This window comes from Mytilus californianus, unplaced genomic scaffold (genome assembly GCF_021869535.1).
Source record: "Mytilus californianus isolate M0D057914Y unplaced genomic scaffold, xbMytCali1.0.p SCAF_6, whole genome shotgun sequence".
NCBI classification, from domain to species: Eukaryota; Metazoa; Mollusca; class Bivalvia; order Mytilida; family Mytilidae; genus Mytilus; species Mytilus californianus.
This window is the reverse complement of record NW_026262712.1, coordinates 73,813,676-73,835,745: the sequence shown is the minus strand read 5'-3', so window position 1 is coordinate 73,835,745 and position 22,070 is coordinate 73,813,676. Positions and strand designations below refer to the sequence as shown.

At 32.0% G+C, this 22,070-nt stretch overlaps 1 protein-coding gene across 1 annotated transcript in view; it reads left to right on the top strand.

Annotated features, from left to right (window-relative positions):
- The window catches only part of LOC127706610 (MAM and LDL-receptor class A domain-containing protein 2-like), a 158,052-nt gene extending 144,323 nt beyond the window's left edge, over positions 1–13,729 (top strand). Inside the window, exons 153-168 of the mRNA XM_052211265.1 lie at positions 40–192; positions 502–651; positions 991–1,329; positions 1,649–1,777; positions 2,059–2,202; positions 2,827–2,972; positions 3,966–4,170; positions 7,866–8,024; positions 8,952–9,155; positions 9,461–9,586; positions 10,594–10,669; positions 11,184–11,263; positions 12,084–12,180; positions 12,538–12,607; positions 13,083–13,118; positions 13,507–13,729. Of these exons, the coding sequence (XP_052067225.1) occupies positions 40–192; positions 502–651; positions 991–1,329; positions 1,649–1,777; positions 2,059–2,202; positions 2,827–2,972; positions 3,966–4,170; positions 7,866–8,024; positions 8,952–9,155; positions 9,461–9,586; positions 10,594–10,669; positions 11,184–11,263; positions 12,084–12,180; positions 12,538–12,607; positions 13,083–13,118; positions 13,507–13,554 (2,162 nt within the window). The 3' untranslated portion in view covers positions 13,555–13,729. The remainder of the gene's footprint in view (positions 1–39; positions 193–501; positions 652–990; positions 1,330–1,648; positions 1,778–2,058; positions 2,203–2,826; positions 2,973–3,965; positions 4,171–7,865; positions 8,025–8,951; positions 9,156–9,460; positions 9,587–10,593; positions 10,670–11,183; positions 11,264–12,083; positions 12,181–12,537; positions 12,608–13,082; positions 13,119–13,506) is intronic.
- Positions 13,730–22,070: the final 8,341 nt, after the last annotated feature.

Genomic DNA, 22,070 nt, shown 5'->3' with positions numbered 1-22,070 from the left:
AGATAGAAATGTTGTAAATTAGATAAACCTATTCTTCAGCTGCATTACCAGGCCAACCCACTAGACCACCAACAACAGTGGGACCATGTGGAACCAATATGCTTACATGTGACAATGGAAACTGTTATTCTGTTGACCAAAAATGTAACTTCATTGATGACTGTGGAGATGGCACTGATGAAAGAACCTGTGGTAAGTGTACAGCAACCTAGCAACACAATAAACAGAAGTAACCAGGTCAAGTGGACACAAGACTGGTCTCCCTGAATTTTCTCAACACATTCAACAAAGATAACTAAATAGTTGATGCAAGATTAATGATAAATATAAATATCTTCTGGTTTCTTTGTAATAATAATTTTTCATGAAGGTTATTAAAGCTTGATAATAGTTAATAGTGTATTCCATGTTTTTATTCATAAATATTTACTGTTGAGATAGGAATGTCATTATTTGTAACTGATTGTTTTAATTGCCAACTCTCTATGCATTTTATTCCAGGAACAACATGTCAATTTGAAAGTGGTACCAATAGTCAATGTGGATGGAGAAATACAATACGAGACAATATAAACTGGAAACTAAATAGTGGTAAAACACCGACAAGCCGCACAGGACCTATTACTGATCATTCTGTGGGAACTTCTCAAGGTGTGTTATTCAATATATGAATATATATTTTTTTTTCAGGAAATCTTTCAAAATTTTTTTTTCATATTTGAGGAAATTTTGTTTTTCTTTTATCAAATATTTTGCAGAAAGTTGTTGATATATCTGTAACTCTTTTTACTTGCTATTTTTTTTCTCTTCATTTTAAGCTTTGTAAATTTTAGTTCATTGTTCATAAATCCAATTGTTAGTTTCTTTTTCTAACCTGATTTTTAAACTTTGTGTTGTAGGTTGCTGTCTCATTGGTGTAATACCCCACATCTCTTTTTACTTACATTTGTACTTAAACAAGAAACTCATATCTTTTTCCCCTTTTTACAGGTCATTACATGTACGTGGAAGCAAGTGGTAGTCGTCTTGGTTACAAAGCCATTCTAATGAGCGACATCTACTACCAGTCAGGACCATCATGTCAGATGACATTCTGGTACAACATGAACGGCAGGAATATAGGAACACTCAACGTTGTCCTGAAAAACAATGCAGGACAGAACAATGTCTTGAAATCATTGACAGGAAACCAGGGTCAGGGATGGAAACAGTTGACGGTTCCATTACCAAGTTACAACCATTTCACAATTTTGTTTGAAGCTGTCCAAGGAAATGGTTACCTTGGAGATATTGCAATTGATGACATACAGTTTAACAGCTGTGCTCCTAGTAAGTGGTATTTTACTGAAGGAACAGTAGATTGTTGGTGTATTTATTTATCAATTTTGTTTTGTGAAAATTATGTAAAAATGTTTTAAGAGTGAGTTCATAAACATTATGGCATAAATCTCATGAGAAGATATTTTTATTCCAAAAGTGACAATGTTTATTTATGATGAGCAATTTGTACTTCATATTTCTTAATTGTTCTACACATGTTCTGAAGAGAGAACATTTATTATGGTAATTGCTAAGGTCACAAGTAGCTTCTGCTGATGGTATATTCCCATGGCTGGTTTAACTATTTTCCTGTCAAAATATTTTGCAGCTGTTGAAGTTAAGAATTGTCCAAATTCACAATTCCAATGTGCCAGTAAGACACAGTGTATAGATAGAAGATATAGATGTGATGAAAAGACAGATTGTAGTGATTCATCTGATGAAGATGGATGTACCAGTAAGTATGATGAAAAGATAGATTTAAAAACTAGAAACCAATAGATATTTTAGTTTCTTTTTTTGCCAAATTATTTTGTAAAAATACTTTTTCTCCAAATATTGCGATTATCTTTTAAAATGATAGTAAACCTTATTTTAGGGATGATGTCTTTTTTGAATAACAATATTACAATTAACAGGATAAAAAGAGAAGAAATATAATATTCTTGGTGCTATCCAACTTCGACCACAGAACTTCTTAAACATGGGAAACAAAATGTTTTCTTTGATTTTTTACAGCACCAGCACAAGGAGACTGTAACTTTAATACCAATTTATGTCAGTGGACTCAAAGCAAGGACGATTTCTCAGATTGGATATTAGGACAAAGCACACCAAATCCTAACACAGGGCCTTCTGTGGATCATTTAGGATCAAACAATGGTAAGAGGTTCATGCAGTAAACATATTTTATTGTGATATTTCGAATGATGTAGTAATACAGTCAAACATGTTTTAAAGGTAAACTTTTAACCAATGAAAACTTACCTTTTAACACGGTGAACTTTAATTTATGGTTGAAATGTAACATTTATCTGTTGAGGGTCTTCAGAAAGGGACAAAATTTGTAACGGTCATGGAATATTTATGAATGGAACAACTGGCTTGCTTATATTTAATATAATATTATATTGTCTAATGTTACAAATAAGGTTCTCAAGGAGTATTTAGTTTAAAAAAAAAAAAGAATTTTGATATCAGTACTTGTATGCAGTTTTTCCTGAAATCATAGTAATTCACCATGCAGTTTTTCCTGAAATCATAGTAATTCACCATGCAGTTTTTCCTGAAATCATAGTAATTCACCATGCATTTGTTTCCATTGTTCAATAATATTAATAATGAATGCATGCAGAATTTTTTTATTTACTGTTCTGGACATTTCTATGTCAACTATTGTGAAATCAATATACCAAACATTCTTTATTTCATTCTGTATAAGTTACTACCGTAGACATCTCTGTTTATGTTTATTTTGTGCACTTACATATTCTTAAATAATTTCAGGTCAGTTCCTGTACATAAACAGTGCCCAGATGAGAGCAGGTGACACAGCTAAAGTTAATTCTCCTACATTCCCACCTAGTCGTGGTGTATGCTATGTTAGAATGTGGTACTACATGTACGGATCCTCTACCATGGGTCCACTGAATGTAAGAACAATTTCTACAGTACATGAGGATATTATATATATATACCCCATAGCTGAGAGAGTGATAGAGCTGGCTGTTATTGCAAGAAAACATTGGCAACCCATGCAAAGCCATGGTTTACAATGTTTTTTCGAAGGGTAACAATCTGCTCTATCACCCTCTCTGCCATGTGTAGTTTAATTTATAATGCTAAATGTTCTGTTATTAGTGTCTTTTAAATTTTGAATTGAAATTAACAAACTATAACATCATGTTCACATCAACCATCAGTATTTAGTAAAGTGCAAAAATGATCAAGGGTCTCTGTGAATGGTAATAGAATATAGGCCATGGGGTAGAGTAGAATGTCTCCCTCATATGACCCAATCAAAAATCGTGAATTTTAAAGTGAAGTATAATAATTTATCTTTATATATGATAATGGCTAGACAAACTATTTTCTCTAGATTAATGCATTGTACGAATAAACAAAGTTGTGGGTTTTATCCAAACAACAACAAAAGCACAAAAGATCAAGGTCAACAATTTTTAAGTTGTGAATAAATTTAAGAGTTGATTAGGTTGAAGTGTATGTCAAGTTAAATTTCATTGGTTTTAAAATAAAAATGAATAATTATATTATGGATTACATGAAAACATTCTTTAAAAATATGGGTATGTTTGAGATTCCTATTTAAGAGAATATGATAATTGCAGCCTGTTAATCTTTGATGATGAGATTCTACTGCAGGATAGAGTAACAATAGGTGTTGGCAACTGTATTAGCATTTTAGTAATGTACCTTTTTTCTTTTTCTCAGCATTTAAGTAGTGTAACTATTTTATTTTTCTCTGGATTTAAATAGTACAGCTATATTCTTTTTCTTAGCATTTTAAGTAGTGCTACTATATTCTTTTTCTCTGCATTTAGATATTGTACCTTGTTTTTCTCAGCATCAGACATATGGCCTCTTACTGCTTATATTATAACAAAATGATATACTTTCTTTCACAGGTTTATGTCCAGAATGCAAATGAAACTAATACCCAGTTATGGTGGACAAAGTCAGGAAATCAAGGACCTTCATGGCAGTATATAAACTTGTTAGTAGGAAGTAGCCAAGCATTCCATGTTGTTGTTGAAGGTGTACGAGGTGACGAGGCTCAATCAGACGTAGCTATTGATGATGTTTCATTCACACCAGAATGTGCCACTGGCAGTAAGTATACAGGACTATTCTGGGCTCTTGGTCATAAAACTTAACTCAGTACTCAGAGTATAAAAATTGTGCTCGAAACACCAAATCCAGTGTTTTGATTGGTTAAATTCTGAGTCTTGAGTATGATAATCATACTTAAAATTTTTGTGACCACATGGCCAGAGCTTGATGTATTGTACAGACACCTGTTTTGTTGAAGACTGTGTGTTTAGCTTTAAATGATTTTGGTTGCTTATTTCCTGTGGTTGCTGTCTTTGGTTGCTTATTTCCTGTGGTTGCTGTGTCAATGACATGACCATCCTCTCTTTTTATTGAAAACAAATTTTAGATGTGTTGTTTCTTACACCAGGGCTCTCAGTCATAAGACTTTACTCAGCACTCAAATGTACAAAATTTGTGCTCGTAACACCAAATCCAGTATTTTGATTGATTGATTTCTGAGTCTGTGTATGATAATCATGCTTGAAATTTTTATGACCACAAGGCCAGTTACATGTAGAAGTAAAAAACAAAAATTCAGAAATGGTATTGTATGATGGGAATGACAGTGATTTAGACATTTTGATTGGTCCAAACCCCATACACAAGGATTCTGAGACTGCAATGTTATTTAGGTGGTAAGAAGTTGAATTTTTATACGACCGCAAAAAAATTTTGTGGTCGTATATTGGTATGACGTTGGCGTCGTCGTCGTCGGCGTCGTCGTCCGAATACATATTGGTTTTCGCACTCTAACTTTAGTTTAAGTGAATGGATCTTTTTGAAATTTTACCATAAGGTTAAATACCACAAAAGGAAGGTTGGGATTGATTTTGGGGGTTATGGTACCAACAGTTAAGGGATTAGGGGCCAAAAAGGGGCCAAAAATGAGCATTTTCTAGTTTCCAGACAATAACTGTGGAACGGTGTATGGATCTCTCTGAAATTATACTACAAGTTTCATACCACAAAGGGATGGTTAGGATTTGCTTTGGGGGGTTATGGCTCAAACCGTTTAGGAATTAGGGGCAAAAAAGGGGGAAAAACAAGGTTGTCCTGGTTAATGGACAAATACTTTAGTACAAAACATAATTTAAAGCAGTGTAAGGGAGATAAATCAAATACATCATTGAAATTATCTCCCTTACACTGCTTTTAAATTATGTATAAAGTAATGGTTAATGAACAATAAAGATAATCTAAAACAGTGTAAGGGAGGTAATCCAAATACAACGTTTTGGTTACTTCCCTTACACTGCTTTTAAATTATGTTTAAAGAAATGCATATTTATAAAGGAAGACCAGTAAAAATATCTGCAAATGTTTTCATCTTTTTTTTTTACAAAAAAATCCATATGAAAGATTTGACACTATATTTTTATTAATTCTATTATAAAATAGATTAAGTTAGCACTATGGTAAATTTAAATGGGTAATTATGGTTGCCAACTCCATTGGAAATTTGAATTGAGATTATGACCATATCTTGAGGGAAAGAATTTTTTGGGGGGAAAAAGGGGGGGGGGGATAAAAAGAAATTGTGGGGGGCCAATTTTTTCTCATTTCAGATTTCAGAAATTAAAAAGAATTATTCTTCAAATATTATTTTTTTTTCAAATTTCAAATATTGAAAAATTTCAAGAAGTAATCATTAATTGCACAGTATGGCGCATTAGTTTTGTAAAATCTTTGACCACATTTATTTATTTGATATGCCAAATCTATCCGTGTATTTAGATTTTAATTTTGGGTCCAGTTTTCAAATTGGTCTACATTAATGTCCAAAGGGTCCAAAATTAAACTTTGTTTGATTTTAGCAAAAATTGAATATATGAGGTTCTTTGATATGCTGAATCTAAAAATGTATTTAGATTTTTAATTTTTGGCCCAGTTTTCAAGTTGGTCCAAATTGGGGTCCAAAATTAAACTTTGTTTGATTTCAACAAAAATTGAATATATGGGGTTCTTTGATATGCTGAATCTAACCATGTATTTAGATTTTTTATTTGTGGACCCCGTTATCTAATTGGTTCATATTGAGGTCAAAAGGGTCCAAAATTAAACTTTGTTTGATTTCATCTAAAATTGAATTATTGGGGTTCTTTGATATTCCAAATCTAACCGTGTTTTTAGATTTTTAATTTGGGTCCCGTTTTTTAAATTGGTCTTCATTGAGGTCCAAAGGGTCCAAAATTAAACTTAGTTTGATTTTAACAAAAATTGAATTCTTGGGGTTCTTTGATATGCTGAATCTAAACATGTGTTTAGATTTTTGATTATGGGCCCAGTTTTCAAGTTGGTCCAAGTTGGGGTCCAAAATTATATTTTTTTTTATTTCAACAAAAATTGAATATATGGGGTTCTTTGATATGCTGAATCTAACCATGAACTTAGATTTTTTATTTGTGGGCCCCGCTATCAAATTGGTTCATATTGAGGTCAAAAGGGTCCAAAATTAAACTTTGTTTGATTTCATCAAAAATTGAATTATTGGGTTTTTTTGATATTCCAAATCTAACCGTGTATTTAGATTTTTAATTTTAAGTCCCGTTTTTTAAATTGGTCTACATTAAGGTCCAAAGGGTCCAAAATTAAACTTTGTTTGATTTTAACAAAAATTGAATATATGGGGTTCTTTGATATGCTGAATCTAACCATGTATTTTGATTTTGGACATTGGACCATAATAGGTAAATTAAAAAAATTCAAGTTCTTAGACCACATTCTTTCTGTGTCAGAAACCTATGCTGTGTCAAATATTTAATAACAATCCAAATTCAGAGCTGTATCAAGCTTGAATGTTGTGTCCATACTTGTCCAACTGTTCAGGGTTCGACCTCTGCGGTCGTATCAAGCTGCGCCCCAGCGAAGCATTTTATTTTAATTGGTTCATAGTTGACTCTTTGGAGTAGGTCAAATAAGTTTGCTTACAACCATTATAGGGCATATAGAAATTTATATTTCATGAATGAGCTTCCCATAACTTTATCAGTTCCTTTATCATATCAGTTTTTTTCTTCTACTTATCCAATAGACTGTGCCCTCTTAAAATAACAATAAACCAAATTTTTTTTTATCTAAAAAACATTGTTTGCCTTTATAGAATATCAATGAACCAAAGTTTTATCCAATAGACTTTGCCTTTTCAGAATAGCAATGAACCAAATTTGCTATCCAAAAGACTTTGTTTGTCTTTTTAGAATATTGACGCAAAGCTTTATCCAATTGGTATTGCCTTTTCAGAATAGCAATGAACCAAATATTTTAGCAAACTTTTAGAATAGCAATGAACAAAATTTTTATCCAAAGGCTTTGACTTTTAAGAATAGCAATAAAATAAGATTGTATCCATAGGTAAACCTTTTAAAAATATCAAGGATCCAAAAATTTTATAGGCTTTGCATTTTCAGAATAGCAAAGGGCTAAACTTATTATTGTTACAATTTAGAAGTTTTCAAACTGATTTTACACCACTGTGCCTTATTATATAAGGCATTGATTTTTTTTAAATCTTGGTATCACTGGAATTGTTAAGAGTATTTTAACACTACACCTGCTCTATACTAATGACAAATTTTCTTTGGCAATGGGCTGATGTTTTGTCTACAGTTGATCAGTTTGTACTGATGAGTTCTAACTGCAAATTGAAAAAAATTGTCAGTTTATATTGTGATTTCCTACCAATAAAATTATCTTCCTGTTTTTTTCTTTTATAGAACCATACCAACCAATGAACCATCAATTCTGTGGACGAGATACATTCTACTGTAAGCCTGTGAATCAGTGTTACCCCAATGCATGGAAGTGTGATTTTGTCAATGATTGTCCAGATGGTAGCGATGAGTTTGGCTGTCCTACAACACCTGCACCAACAGGTAAGAAACCCATTCATAGTTTTCAGAAAATAATGATGTCACATATCAGTGCAGCAATGTCACATATCAGTGCAGCAATGTCACATGTTCATGTCCATCTGCATCAATTTATCACTGAAATGCATGCAACTTCATTTATATAACCAAACAACTATCACAATGTTTTGTATGCCTATAGATAGTTTTATTTCATATTCTCAACTAAAAAAACAAGGCAAATTTCCGATAAAAAGAATCTTATATACAAATTCACAGATATTCATTGATGTTAGAATATTGATTATTTTAAATATAGAAGGGTGTCAGGTCAGCTTAAGGGTGCCTCTGTGGCTGAGTGGTTGAAATCTTTCATCTACTGTAATCAATAGTAGTGTGCTCAACTCAAATTTTCATTGACAAGGATTGCTTGTCTTACTGATAATGATGGGTGGTTATTTATCATTATTATCCTTGCCTTTTATAGCTGACTGTGCGGTATGGGCTTTGCTCATTTTTGAAGGCCGTACGGTGACCTATAGTTGTTAATTTCTGTGTCATTTGGTCTCTTGTGGAGAGTTGTCTCATTGGCAATCATACCACATCTTCTTTTTTATAAGAAGGTTTATGGGTATATATTATATATCCTGATACATATTTGTCCTAACAAGTATTTGTTTCTCACACATAATTATAAGAATTAGATAAAATTATAGCTACCAAAAGTTTATAAATGTCTTTACAATGTCACTGATAGCAAGATCACACTATAAGATTTGACTTTTGAAAACTTTTGATTTTCTCCAAATTTTCCAACAGAAATAACAGATGGAGTTATGGCTCTTGATTGCTCTATCAAGGATAATAATGAATGTAGGAAAACTATTTTGATTATATTGATTTAATATATGGTTATATGAAAGATAATTATGCATGGAATTTAATTTACAGGTTCAACACTGACACCAGGAATCACCCCAAAACCAAAAACATTACCTCCAGTAACAACAAAGCAACCAAAGTCAACAGTAGCACCAACACTAACATGTAAAAAGACAGAAATGGCATGTGGATCAGGAGAATGTATTGCTAGACTTTACATGTGTGATGGAGTAAAGGACTGTAATGATGGATCAGATGAACCAGCTAGTTGTAGTAAGTATTTATATTTAAGGAATAACAGTACTGTAGTTGAAGAGTTGCTGCCATCAGTTTTAGATTTGACGGTCACAACTGCAGTTTTACTGGAGACAGGTAGCATGTTACATAAAAAATTGCATTAGAATGGAAAATATATATCTAACAATTACTATACTTCTGAACTTGGAAACAATTCTCATTTTTCTGTCACATTACTTTTTCATGTTTGTTCAGCAGTTACCTTTTTCAGTTTTTTTTCTGAAAACTGGTTTTTTTTCTTATCATGTATTGCAAATTACATTCTGTTTTTATTTCTTTAGTAAAGTGTCATTCTGGTTACTATTGGTGTAACAAACAGAGAAGTTGTATCAATGCTCCACGTTGTGATTCAGTCAATGATTGTGGAGATTACACAGATGAGAGTTTATGTGGACAGCCTGGACAAGGTACGATTAACATTTTGGGGGAATATTTTTTCATGCAAACAACCTTTAATATCTTAAAAAGACATTTTCAAAGGGTTTAATTTAACAGTAATGTATTGATAGAAACCAATTAAATGTTTATTTTATTAGAATTTCATTGTCACAAAATATAAGGTAGTGTTATTGTAAGGTTATTGGTCATGTGTTCTCAACTGTGAGATTTTTGTTATATTATCCCCAACAATGCACCTTATCACAATTTGTCCGCCATTATTAGTGCAATTGTTCATTCCAAAATAGTGATATGGTCTATTGCAGACTTGACCTTTAAAAATTGGTATTTGTTGCTTCTAAGCTAGAGAATTAAAGGATAGCCAGCATCATGGCAAAAATAAAAGGCGATAAGATAACCAATACTGTTAATTCATTATTATTCATTAGCTACCAATTTTCCTGGATTTAGTGCGTACTGGTGAACCACAAATTTAAATGTTCAACAAATTACAAATTTTCATAAAGTTGTATACAGATTTTGGCAAAACCACGAAATCAAATATCCTTGAAAAGGAACCAATATCTTTGTTAGCTTGGTATATCAGTTGTTAAAAAAATAAATACAAAAGTTTGAATGACATTAGGTCACAATTGTGTGCACCAGTATTAATTTTTTCTCTATGTTACACAAAAATGTATTTTGTTTTTATGTCACACAAAAATGTATTTTTCTTTTTATGTCACATAAAAATGTGCAAGTGGGGGCCCTTGTTGACATTTCAGTTTTCTGGTTTCATTTCATTTCAAATCATAAACACACAAACATGCAAATATCTCAAATATTGAAGTAGTAAATGTTTTTGTTTTGTTATTTTTGGTGGTTATTTTTGTAGAGGGGTCTGGAGTATTTTATGCTGTCCATCGGATGGTTAAGATTTACTTTGCTTTTTTGATAAAATTCGGCTGGCAAAGCTTCGGAAAACCCAATATGAAATATAATTGTATTTTTATGAGAATTGATCATTTATTGACAGGAGTTAATTGTCCTGTTGGTTTCTGTCTCAACAAAGGAAGTTGTACAGCAAGCAAAACAAATGGAGCTTCTTGCAAGTGAGTAACTAACAACGAATAGATGACTAAGGCATCTTTTGACTGCATTCAACTGCAGCTTGTAATGAATACAGATTTCAAAACTCTAGATTATATTATGTTTAATTCATATCAATGATGCTTTCTGTAATTCTTTGTGTGTTCAGAATCAAAAGGAAATTTGGGCAAATCCCTGCTAAAATTCTGAGTGAATAAGGAATTGAGGAAAATATAGTGTACTTGAAAAACTTATTGCCTTATTACTATTTTGACAGCATTTTGAAAATAGAGATCAGCAACAGAAAATATGAGTCATTTAATACGATACAGTTATTTCTATTTAAATGTTATACTAGAAAAAAGATATTTATATGGATTTGAATTTTCATCTTTGTTATCATTACTTTAACAGTAACCCCTCAAAATTTTGACATTAAAGTTACATTGAACAATATATTAGATAAAATTTAAATTTGTTTGACCAGATGAGCCATTTTTTGCCTGAGATTATACCTATTTTTATTATTTATTACAGTTGTTCATCTAGTACTTTTGGAGATAGATGTCAATACCAATCTAGAGCACAAAGTAACCCAGCTCCTCCTAAGAAAAATAGTATGTTATTAGTTAAATAGTATAATTAACATATGCTGTACCTATAGTCTCATTTGTTTTTATTTCAAAATACTATGGAACCATCATCATTCATGGGATACCAACATTCGTCAATTACCTGGGTACTGATGAACCAGGTATTTAAATGTTCAACAAAGTACAAATTTTCTATAGGCCTGTCGAAGTATGAATTTTCTATAGACTTGTATGCAGACTTTTTTAAAACTATGCAATCAAATTTCCGCAAAAATTGGTACCCACGAAGATAAAAAAAAATTCACAGTACATTTATTTTCTGTCCCTTTTGTGTGCTGTATATTATATAACAGATAATTTGCCTTACTTCATAATTAACATGCAGTCATTAACCTGATTATTTTATGAATTACCACACATTTTCATACCATCAAAAATGTATATTCATTTCTACAGCGTAAATCTTACAAGTCAGTGGAATTTTACTTAAACATTATTAAACTGTTGGCCAGTTAGTTTACCTGACAAACAATTTGATCTTCCAATCACTTCATAAACATTTTTTAATATTTATAATGGATTCAAACTGAAGAAATTATTACAGTATTTTCATAGGGAAAGTCATCCTAAAAATGTTGGAAATATTTGCCACTAGACATTAAGCAAACAACAATCAATCCATAAGGACATAATTGACCAGCTAGAATCTCCTAATGTTTCCTACATTCTTCTCATTCAAATTCCAAAATCTTCTCAGTTGATCTTATTTGATCATGTGTATGCAGTGGAATTGTTATAACATCATTGTTAAAGCACTAACACTATATTGATGTTTTTGTTTCAGACGGAACAAAAATAGGAGTCGGTGTTGCAGTAGGAGTACTAGCCGTGATTGGTTTAGTTGTTGGTGGATATTTCTTTACAAAGAAACGCAAAGAAAAGTATGTATGATAGGACCCTTCTGAAAAAACATTCAGAGATATCAAATTTCTCATGTCTATACTGCACTAAAAACTGAGTAGTAATAGCTATTCTGATAGAGGAGGTTTCTAAGAAGTTCAAACTTTACAGTAAAAAAAATTTATTATGAAAATTAAAAAACAATAGAAATTGCCAATAAGTTAAAATTTCTTCAGAATGTTGTTTAATTTGTTGTGTTGTTATGAATATGAATGTCAAATGAATTTTTCACAGGGTAAAATATTAAAAAAACCCAGATTCTCTCCCTAATACGCTTCCATGAATATTTTCAGAACATCATTTGGATTGTCAAACCTAAGCTATGATTTATTTTTCAGGCAATTTTCAGAACGTCTAGGATTTGGACTATCTAACCCAAGTTATGATGGAGATGGGGATGGAAGAGATGTAAGTAATTCATAGACGTATTTACACTTGTATGCAAATTTATCTGCCATTACTTAAAGTCAAACAAGTTCCTGCAAAATTCTGCTTCTTAATTTAAAAAAATTGACATTATAATTAAAAAGTGACTGTTGCATGATGCCAGAAGGTTATTCGGAGACAGATCTAGGTTAATGCTGAGCAAATACAGCCAAATACCCAAAAGTATAAATATGTCTATTCTATGTTGAATCATCTTGTATTTTTGTACAATCTGTAACTGGATTTCATTCAGGTACTCAGTCAAGCAATTCAGTACCTATACGGGGAAAAAAGTAAGTGCAATTCAAGAACAAAACATAGCACAAGGACAACGATGTCCAAATAACATTTAAAGAAATTATAAAATCCAAAATTAAAGCCCCTTATATTAAAATGGACAATTGTGGAATAATGTTTTTATTTAGTATTTTCTTACATCATTTTTTTATCATTTCAGTTTACAATGAATGAAATGGACTCACCATTCTCAGATGTAAGTACACATCCTTTTATGTTTAGTGTTAAATGTATGAATTTATTCTGTTGTTATATTTTGTTAGTTGGTATATTTGATAAGATAACTAATATGAAAATAAGGAGATGTGGTATGATTGCCAATAAGACAACTATCCACCAAAGTTCAAATAAAGTGGATGTGAGCAATTATAGGCAGCCGTACAGCATTGTATCAATGTCGAATGGGTTTATTTAAATATATTAATTTAATGTAAGCTGTCATTTATTTTTAATACACCTTGCGGAACCTTTTTCAATATTAAAACTTTTGAAAGGCTCCATTACTGGTAAGACTAAAAAATATATCAAATAAAATATTTTTTGTTAACTTCAATAACAATGTTGTTTTTTGTTTGTTATTTCAGAAAACTGATGGAAATTCCATAGAAAACCCACTCTACCAAGACCTTTAAAAACTGTGATAAAGTAATTGACTGTGATAGCATTTACATTAAGTGCCATATCTTAATATGCAATGATTTGTAATAGTGCAATAATATGTTGTTATTTTTGAGCAATATTTTGTTACTTCTTAAATCTGTTATAAGTATCACATGTTATTTTATAAAAATAAATATTTATCGTATACTTTGAATTTCTGTAAGGCCTCAACACAATGTTTTATATGGCAGTTCTCATAACACAAGAGTGCACACGCTGAAATGTCTCGCCTGCTTTACTACACATGATTGATTTTATGTAATAATCCTAAAGATAAAGTTTAACTACAAGTATCACATTAACTAAACATTACCAATGCTCTATGAAAATGAGATCAAGGTCAAATAAATCAAGCCAGACAGACATGTACACCTTACAATCATTCCATACACCAAATATAGATGACCTATTGCCTATAGTATTAGAAAAAACAGACCAAACCACAAAAAACTTAACATTGACCAATGAACCTTGTTAAAGAGGTCAAGGTCAGATGAAACCTGTCAGACTGACATGTACACTGTACAATCATTTCAAATACCAAATATTGTTGACCTATTGGTAATAATATTAGAAATAAATTGGGAATGTGTCCATGGGACACAGATGATGCCCCGCTTGCATATAACGTTATTAAGAGACATAACTCAAGAACAGTAAAAGTGACGCTACCCAAATTTGTACTTGATCTGAGTTTTGTGGTAATAAGCATTGTGTATTAGTTTCATAACATTTGGTTGAGGCAAACTTAATTTAGAGAACAGAAATAAAAAATTCAGCATTTTTTCATTTGTAAAGGGGCACAACTCTGGAACGTTAAAAGTGACGCCACCAAAATTCACATTTGATCTGTGTTTTGTGGTAATCAGCATTGTGCATAAGTTTCATAACGTTTGGTTGAGGCAAACTAAAGTTAGAGAACGGAAACCAATTTTGTGACGTACGTACATAAAGACGGACAAGGGTAAAACTTAATGCCCCCTCCGCTACAGCGGGGGCATAAAAACGGACCTTATCACATATCTTAAACCTTGATTACTGATCCATGAAATGAGGTCAAGATTAGGTTAATCCTGTTTGACAGACATGTAGACCTTGCAAGGATCCCATATACCTAAATAGTTAACCTATTACTCATAATAAGTGAGAAATTCACATGACAAAAAAACTAAACTTTTTGTTCAAGCAATCGTTGAACCATGAAAATCAGGTCAAGGACAACAGACATATGACGGAATCTTAGTAACATAAGGCATCAGTATACAAGGTATGAAGCCTCCTAGTCTTCTAGTGTCCCTCTGAAATATAAAGTTTAATGCAAATAGTTCATGCTGCTGCCCATTGTTATCCCTATGTCTCTCATTTTGTGACTTATGTCGCAGGCAAGGCAAAAAAATGCTTCAGCTTTAAAGGAGACATGACACGATTTTCAATTTTTGTTTCAAAATGTTTATTTATACATAAATTTCCCCAAAAATACATCGATAGCAATATAAGTGTCAAATATTTGGTAAAATATGTATTTTAATGCAACCATTTATCGACCTGTCAAATATGCATATTTCCATCCCGGAAGTCGCTCAGAACGAGGCTACTACGTCACTGGTTACTTTCATTCATATTGACATATGGGTCACATATATGGGTACAGCGCAAATTTAGTTTCGATTATTATCCAACAAAACGCATGACAGTGATAAACAATGATTATGAGTGATGTCGATGGATTCAACAATATAATAATTAAAAAGAATAATGACATGATATTTTTTGTTTTTCCAATGACACGCAGACTTAGAATGTGTAAAGACAAGGATTTGTATAGTTAGACTAAACAAATCTTTTTTTTTATAAACAACCCCAAACTACACTTCTTTCCGCCCACTGTCAGAAAGAATCCAGAGTTGGGGTCTCGGGTGCCATGCCACGAGTTCATCATAGGTCACAGGTGTGCGGTACAAGTGTTTGAATTTCGCAATTTTAGGTTTCGTTTGAAGTTGTAAGCCTCAGGTCGCACGCCACATGGGGGATTGATAAGACATAGTTATTACGAATTATTACTTCATAAGCTCTTTGTGTACATCCTGGATGTTGGTTTTGCCGAGGGCACAGGTGAGATGGGAATATATTATTGTTACAGGTACAACTACCTGATGTTTAATGAATACCTGAAGTACGACCATACAATACCCTATGCACCACCAATTAAATACCCTAACCAGTGTTGATAACTAACAACCTGTATATAGATCTTATTTTTATTGCTTTTAAGAATATGCAGATATAAGAAGGTTTATTACAGATGCATTTTTGTCGAGCCTTCGACTTTAGTCAAAAAAGCGAGACATAGCGATCCTACATTCCGTCGTCGGCGGCGGCGGCTTCCACAAATATTCACTCTGTGGTTAAAGTTTTTGAAATTTTAATAACTTTCTTAAACTATCCTGGATTTCTACCAAACTTGGACAGAAGCTTGTTTATGATCATAAGATAGTATATAGAAGTAAAATTTGTAAAAATAAAATTCCATTTTTTCCGTATTTTACTTATAAATGGACTTAGTTTTTCTACTGGGAAATATTACATTCACTCTGTGGTTAAAGTTTTTAAAATTTTAATAACTTTCTTAAACTATCCTGGGTTTGTACCAAACTTGGACAGAAGCTTGTTTATGATCATAAGATAGTATCTAGAAGTAAATTTTGTAAAAAAATAAATCCAATTTTTCCTTATTTTACTTTTAAATGGACTTAGATTTTCTGCCAGGAAACAACACAATTTCACTCTGTGGTTAAAGTTTTTAAAATTTTAATAACTTTCCTATACTATTTTGGATTTGTACCAAACTTGGACAGAAGCTTGTTTATGATCAAAAGCTAGTATCTAGAAGGAAATTTTGTAAAAAAAAAATCCATTTTTTCCGTATTTTACTTTTAAATGGACTTAGATTTTCTGCCAGGAAACAACATATTCACTCTGTGGTTAAAGTTTTTAAAATTTTAATAACTTTCTTATACTATTTTGGATTTGTACCAAACTTGGACAGAAGCTTGTTTATGATCAAATACTAGTATCTAGAAGGAAATTTTATTTTCTTCCAGTTAACATTACATTCAGTCTGCAGTTAAAGTTTTTAAACATTTATTAGATTCATAAACTACAAATGTATCCTGGATATTTACCAAACTTGGACAGAAGCTTCTTTCAATCAAAAGATAGTATCAAGAGGAATATTTTTATTGATTAACTTCCTCATTTTTGTTGAGCCTGCGATTAACAGAAAAAGTAGGCGAGACACTGGGTTCCGCGGAACCCTTACGAATTTTTTTAAATCACTTCTTCCTGAGATGGAAAAGTAATATTCCTGTATGCTTGCAAGTCTATAACTTCATAAGAAATTTTGTTGGCATAAAGCTCGATAAATTAATAGAAAAGATACACAATACTGGGTTAAAAGCTTGGATGCACGGCAATCCCCCCACCCTTAGACCCCTCCCACTTTCAACGGTGGCATGTCAAAACTCTCGTTTGACACATACCCCTATTGTTGACATTTTCTAAAATTAAAAATCCATACTAGTATATGAAATTTAATTACTTTTAAACTATATTAGACTACCAAAAAAGCTTTAAGCTTGTCACTCTCATTAATTTACCGACCACCACACACACACACACACACACACACACACACACACACATATAATTTACATAAAAAGCAAACAAGGAAATGATACGAGAATGTGAATCATAAGTCTTTTACATTCATAATTATATTGAACATCGAATATAATTATTGACCACTATCTAGTTGGTAAAGAATCAGATGATGAAAAACATTTCTTTTTAAAATGTACACTTAATTATAAATGAAGAAAGTGTCGTTTGAACCACTTATTTGCTATAACCTTATAGCCTCCGCAATGAAAAAACCCATACCGTATATTCGGCTATAAAAGGTCTCAACATTAAAAATGTGAAACAATTTAACCGAGAAAACGAACGAACTTATTTATAACAAATAATTTCCAAGGAAAAAATATGACAGACATGAACCAACAACAACCAGTGATCTACATGCTCCTGATTCAAGACATACAGAATGTGGCCGGGTAAATGTTTGTGAATGCCTACACCCCCCTTCCCCCAACGTGTGACAGTGGTCTTACAGCAGTACATAATAACTATAAAAACCAGTCTAACTCAAAAGATCGGTACGAAGTACAGAAACCACTTACGTAAAAACAATAAAAACAATAGAGACAAAGCACAAATACTGTAAGCTAGATCAAAGCCAAGTACAACTAATACATAACTCATGTTCTCTAAGATTTGATTTGATTTTTGGTGTTTTAACGCCACTTTTAAGCACCGCTTTTGGGCTATTTCGTGGCGGCCAGTTTTTATTGGTGGGGGAAGCCGGAGCATCCGGAGAAAACCACCGACCTTCGATAGGAAAACTGACAATCCTAGTCAATTAAGATTGGAGTCGAGTGCACCCGCACAAGAGGGTTCGAACTCACAACCTCAGTGTTGACTGGCTAGTGATTACAGTAGTAACTACTTAGACCACTCGGCCACCGAGGCCCCTCATGTTCTCTAAGACTGAAGTATGTAACATGTATACATTTTCATGCTTATATATAGTCCGATTGAAAATTTAAATGACCCGTTTTTGAAGAAATATTTTCGAAATGAACATTATGAGTTGTGAATATATTAAATACCTGGACTCAAGCAGTTTGATAGTAGCAATAAACAAACTGATTACTAAATGATATTTGGGAGAGAGAGGTGGAAATATGTGAATTTGAATTTACTTTGTGAAATTCCTTAAATTTGAAGTTAAGATTTATAAGGGTCTGTCTGGATGGAATTGCATACTTTAGAAGTGTAGTATTGCTATATTAATTATTTCAACATAAGATATTTTTCTTTATAATGTATGGTTTTAAAAGGTAAATAACATAACACGTGACTAAATCACAGTTCAGGTGCCTTCTTACCTTTCACCTGGTCAAGTATGCTATAGGTGTCAAAATTCAATAACTAAAACAACAGCCTCCAATAAATGTTTACATAAAAGAGGGGAAAGTAATAAAATTGTTGATTGAATAATTTTCCTAATGCAGAAATAGTGTGATGTATGGTTTCCAACCAAAAAAATATAAACATAACTTTTGATTGGGGATAATTTATACCTAATAAAATATCCCTACGTAACAAAAAAAAGAAAAAAAAAATACCCTTTGCGAGCGCCTTATTTGACTTTTACTATCGTTTTATTTTCTTTCTGCTTTCTGCACAAACATATTTATAACGTTACCGTAACAGAGAGAAAAAAGAACAATTTGATCATCGATAATTAGAAATTTATATTTTTAATCAAAATTAAAAGTAGTTTAATAAAAGTAGTTTAATTTAAATATAGAAAATGCAGAAAGCGGTTTATTAAATTTATTCACAAGACAAACCCATATGTATGGTAACAATCCGATCGGTATTGTCTGAAAAATCGTCCTTGTTGGACTCTTCGCATGAAGAATTTTAAAATGTCTTTTTCTTGGTTATTTTCCAAACACAATGGCTCAAATTGGTGAGGTCAATTGTCTACGTAGTTTGTCAGTAATAGGAAAAGTGCTGTCAATACCGTCCAAGGTGTACATGTGCAGAAAGTGATCGACATCGTCCAGTTTGAGACATTAATTTTCCCCAGCTTGTAACCAGTGACGTAAGCACAATCATGTGATCGTTATCTAATTAAAAATCATTCATTATGACAAGCGCTGGATTCTTTGACCTAAAAATGCCGATTGATCAGGTTTTGACCAGCAAAATTGTACAAAATATGTTTTAATACTAATATTTATTGATTTAATAAAAAAAATAAAAATAAAAAAAATCGTGTCACGTCTCCTTTAAACAAATACAACTACATAGATCCAATTACATATAAAACTGTTCTACTAGCTAGGTGTAAATATGAATTGGAAAGAGCAACTTTCAATGAAAGCACACCATATTGTTATGTTTGATTGATTTATTGTTGTTTGCTGAACGTCCAGGTGTTATGTGATGAAAAAACTTTTTATTTGTCAAGCTCTGTTCATGATCTTCTCTGTTTTGAAATTTTTACACATTATGCATATGCTTATATCATTCCAAGACAACATTTTAAATATAAACGTTTCCAGTGAGAGATGAAACAAGAAGGCACATGCTATCTTGGTATCTTGCTAAGCATACTCTAACTCGTAATTCAAAGTATCATAAAACCGAAAGTAGTTGTCTTTACAGATCTGAAAAGAGTTCATAAGCTCCAACTCATCACAGTCAAGCTGCTGACCAAATATGAAGTCATTTTGTTTATTAGACAAAAGGACAGAATGACATGGTGATTGCAATGTAGCCCTAACAATTTATTATAGAGTGGCGGTATAATATCTTCTAGAATTTTCTAAAATATGCAGTGCTACATTTTTGTTGTTGATTGCTAGGAATCGAGATAAATAAAATCATTCTAAAAGTAAGTTTACATGTTTCAATTCATTAATAACAATTGTTAGTTATAATTTTAATCATGAAACAGTTGATTTTCTAGAAAGTTTCTGCATCATCTAATCAAAATGGCTACCTTTCGTATGTGTCTTTTAGGTCTGATTCAAAGTATAAAAGTTCTAAATTTTCCTTTTAGAATAGTATTTATTCTATCTTGCCATACTCTATGCTCATTTTAACATGGGTAGGCATTATATTTGTCATTATTTTACACCTCGCTTATGCTCAGTATGAAAATTTTGACAATTATAATCCCTACCTATGTTAAAAGGAGCATAGAACATGTCATGAAAGAATTATTTTTTAAATATTCCATTTACTCTGTAAATTGGAAAACATGGTTTGAAAATCTTGGGATGTGTGAGGTTGTCTGACCATATAAAGAACAAATAAAAAAAACCAAAGGACAATACAAAATGAGACAAATCAAAAAGAATGAAAAACTTAAACAAAAAGAGTACACTATTATGTAAAGCTTGAGCAATAGGAACGCTTATAAAAATTGGAATTAATAGCCGGTATTACTGAGGGTTAACCATATTCTGCAAGCAACCAACACCAATCATATTTCTTAGTGGTTAAAGCTGGTAATGAGTCAACTTTGGTATGAATGTTTCAGCTGTTAAGCTTCTTTAAATTTTGGATGATTTAGAGCTTGACATATTGTATATACACCTGGACATGGTTAACACAATTGTATATACACCTGGACATGGTTAACACAATTGTATATACACCTGGACAGGGTTAACACAATTGTATATACACCTGGACAGGGTTAACACAATTGTATATACACCTGGACAGGGTTAACACAACTGAGAATAATGGGCAAAGTAAATAAATAATAAAGAACAAGAGCTGTCAGAATGACAGTAAACCGGATTTTTTAACATTTATTTGTGTCATGGCATTTTTAGCTCACCGGGGCCCAAAGGGCCCATGTGAGCTTATGCCATCACTTGGCGTCCGTCGTCGTCGTAAACTATTTCGAAAATCTTCTCCTCTGAAACTAATGGGCCAAATACCTTCGAACTTTAACTAAATGTTCCTTAGGGTATCTAGTTTATAAATTGTATCCGAAGTTTTGATCCATCGACAAACATGGCTGCCATGGCTAAAAATAGAACATAGGGGTCAAATGCAGTTTTTGGCTTATATCTCAAAAACTAAAGCTTTTAGAGCAAATTTGACAAAGGGTAAAATTTTTCAATTGGTCAAGATCTATCAGCTCTGAAATTTTCAGACGAATCGAACAACCCATTGTTGGGTTGCTGCCACGGAATTGGTAGTTTTAACAAAGTTTTGAAGTTTTTTGTTATTATTTTGAATATTATTATTGATATATATAAACTGTAAGCAGCAATAATGTTCAGCAAAGTGAGATCTACAAAAAAGTTATTATGACCATAATTGTCAATTGACCCCTTAAGGAGTTATTGCCCTTTAAAGACAATTTTACACAATTTGTTCATCAAGTTTGGTAACATTTAAAAATCTTCTCCTCTGAAACTACTGGGCCAATTACTTTCAAACTTTAACTAAATATTCCTTAGGGTATATTGTTTATAAATTGTATCCGAAGTTTGTATCCATCGACAAACATGGCCGCCATGGCTAAAAATAGAACATAAGGGTCAAATGCAGTTTTTGGCTTATATCTCAAAAACTAAATCTTTTAGAGCAAATGTGACATGGGGTAAAATTGTTTAATTGGTCAAGATCTTTCGGCCCTGAAATTTTCAGACGAATCGAACAACCCATTGTTGGGTTGCTGCCACCGAATTGGTAGTTTTAACAAAATTTTGCAGTTTTTTGTTATTATTTTGAATATTATTATAGATATATATAAACTGTAAGCAGCAATAATGTTCAGCAAAGTAAGATCTACAAAAAAGTTAATATGACCAGAATTGTCAATTGAACACTT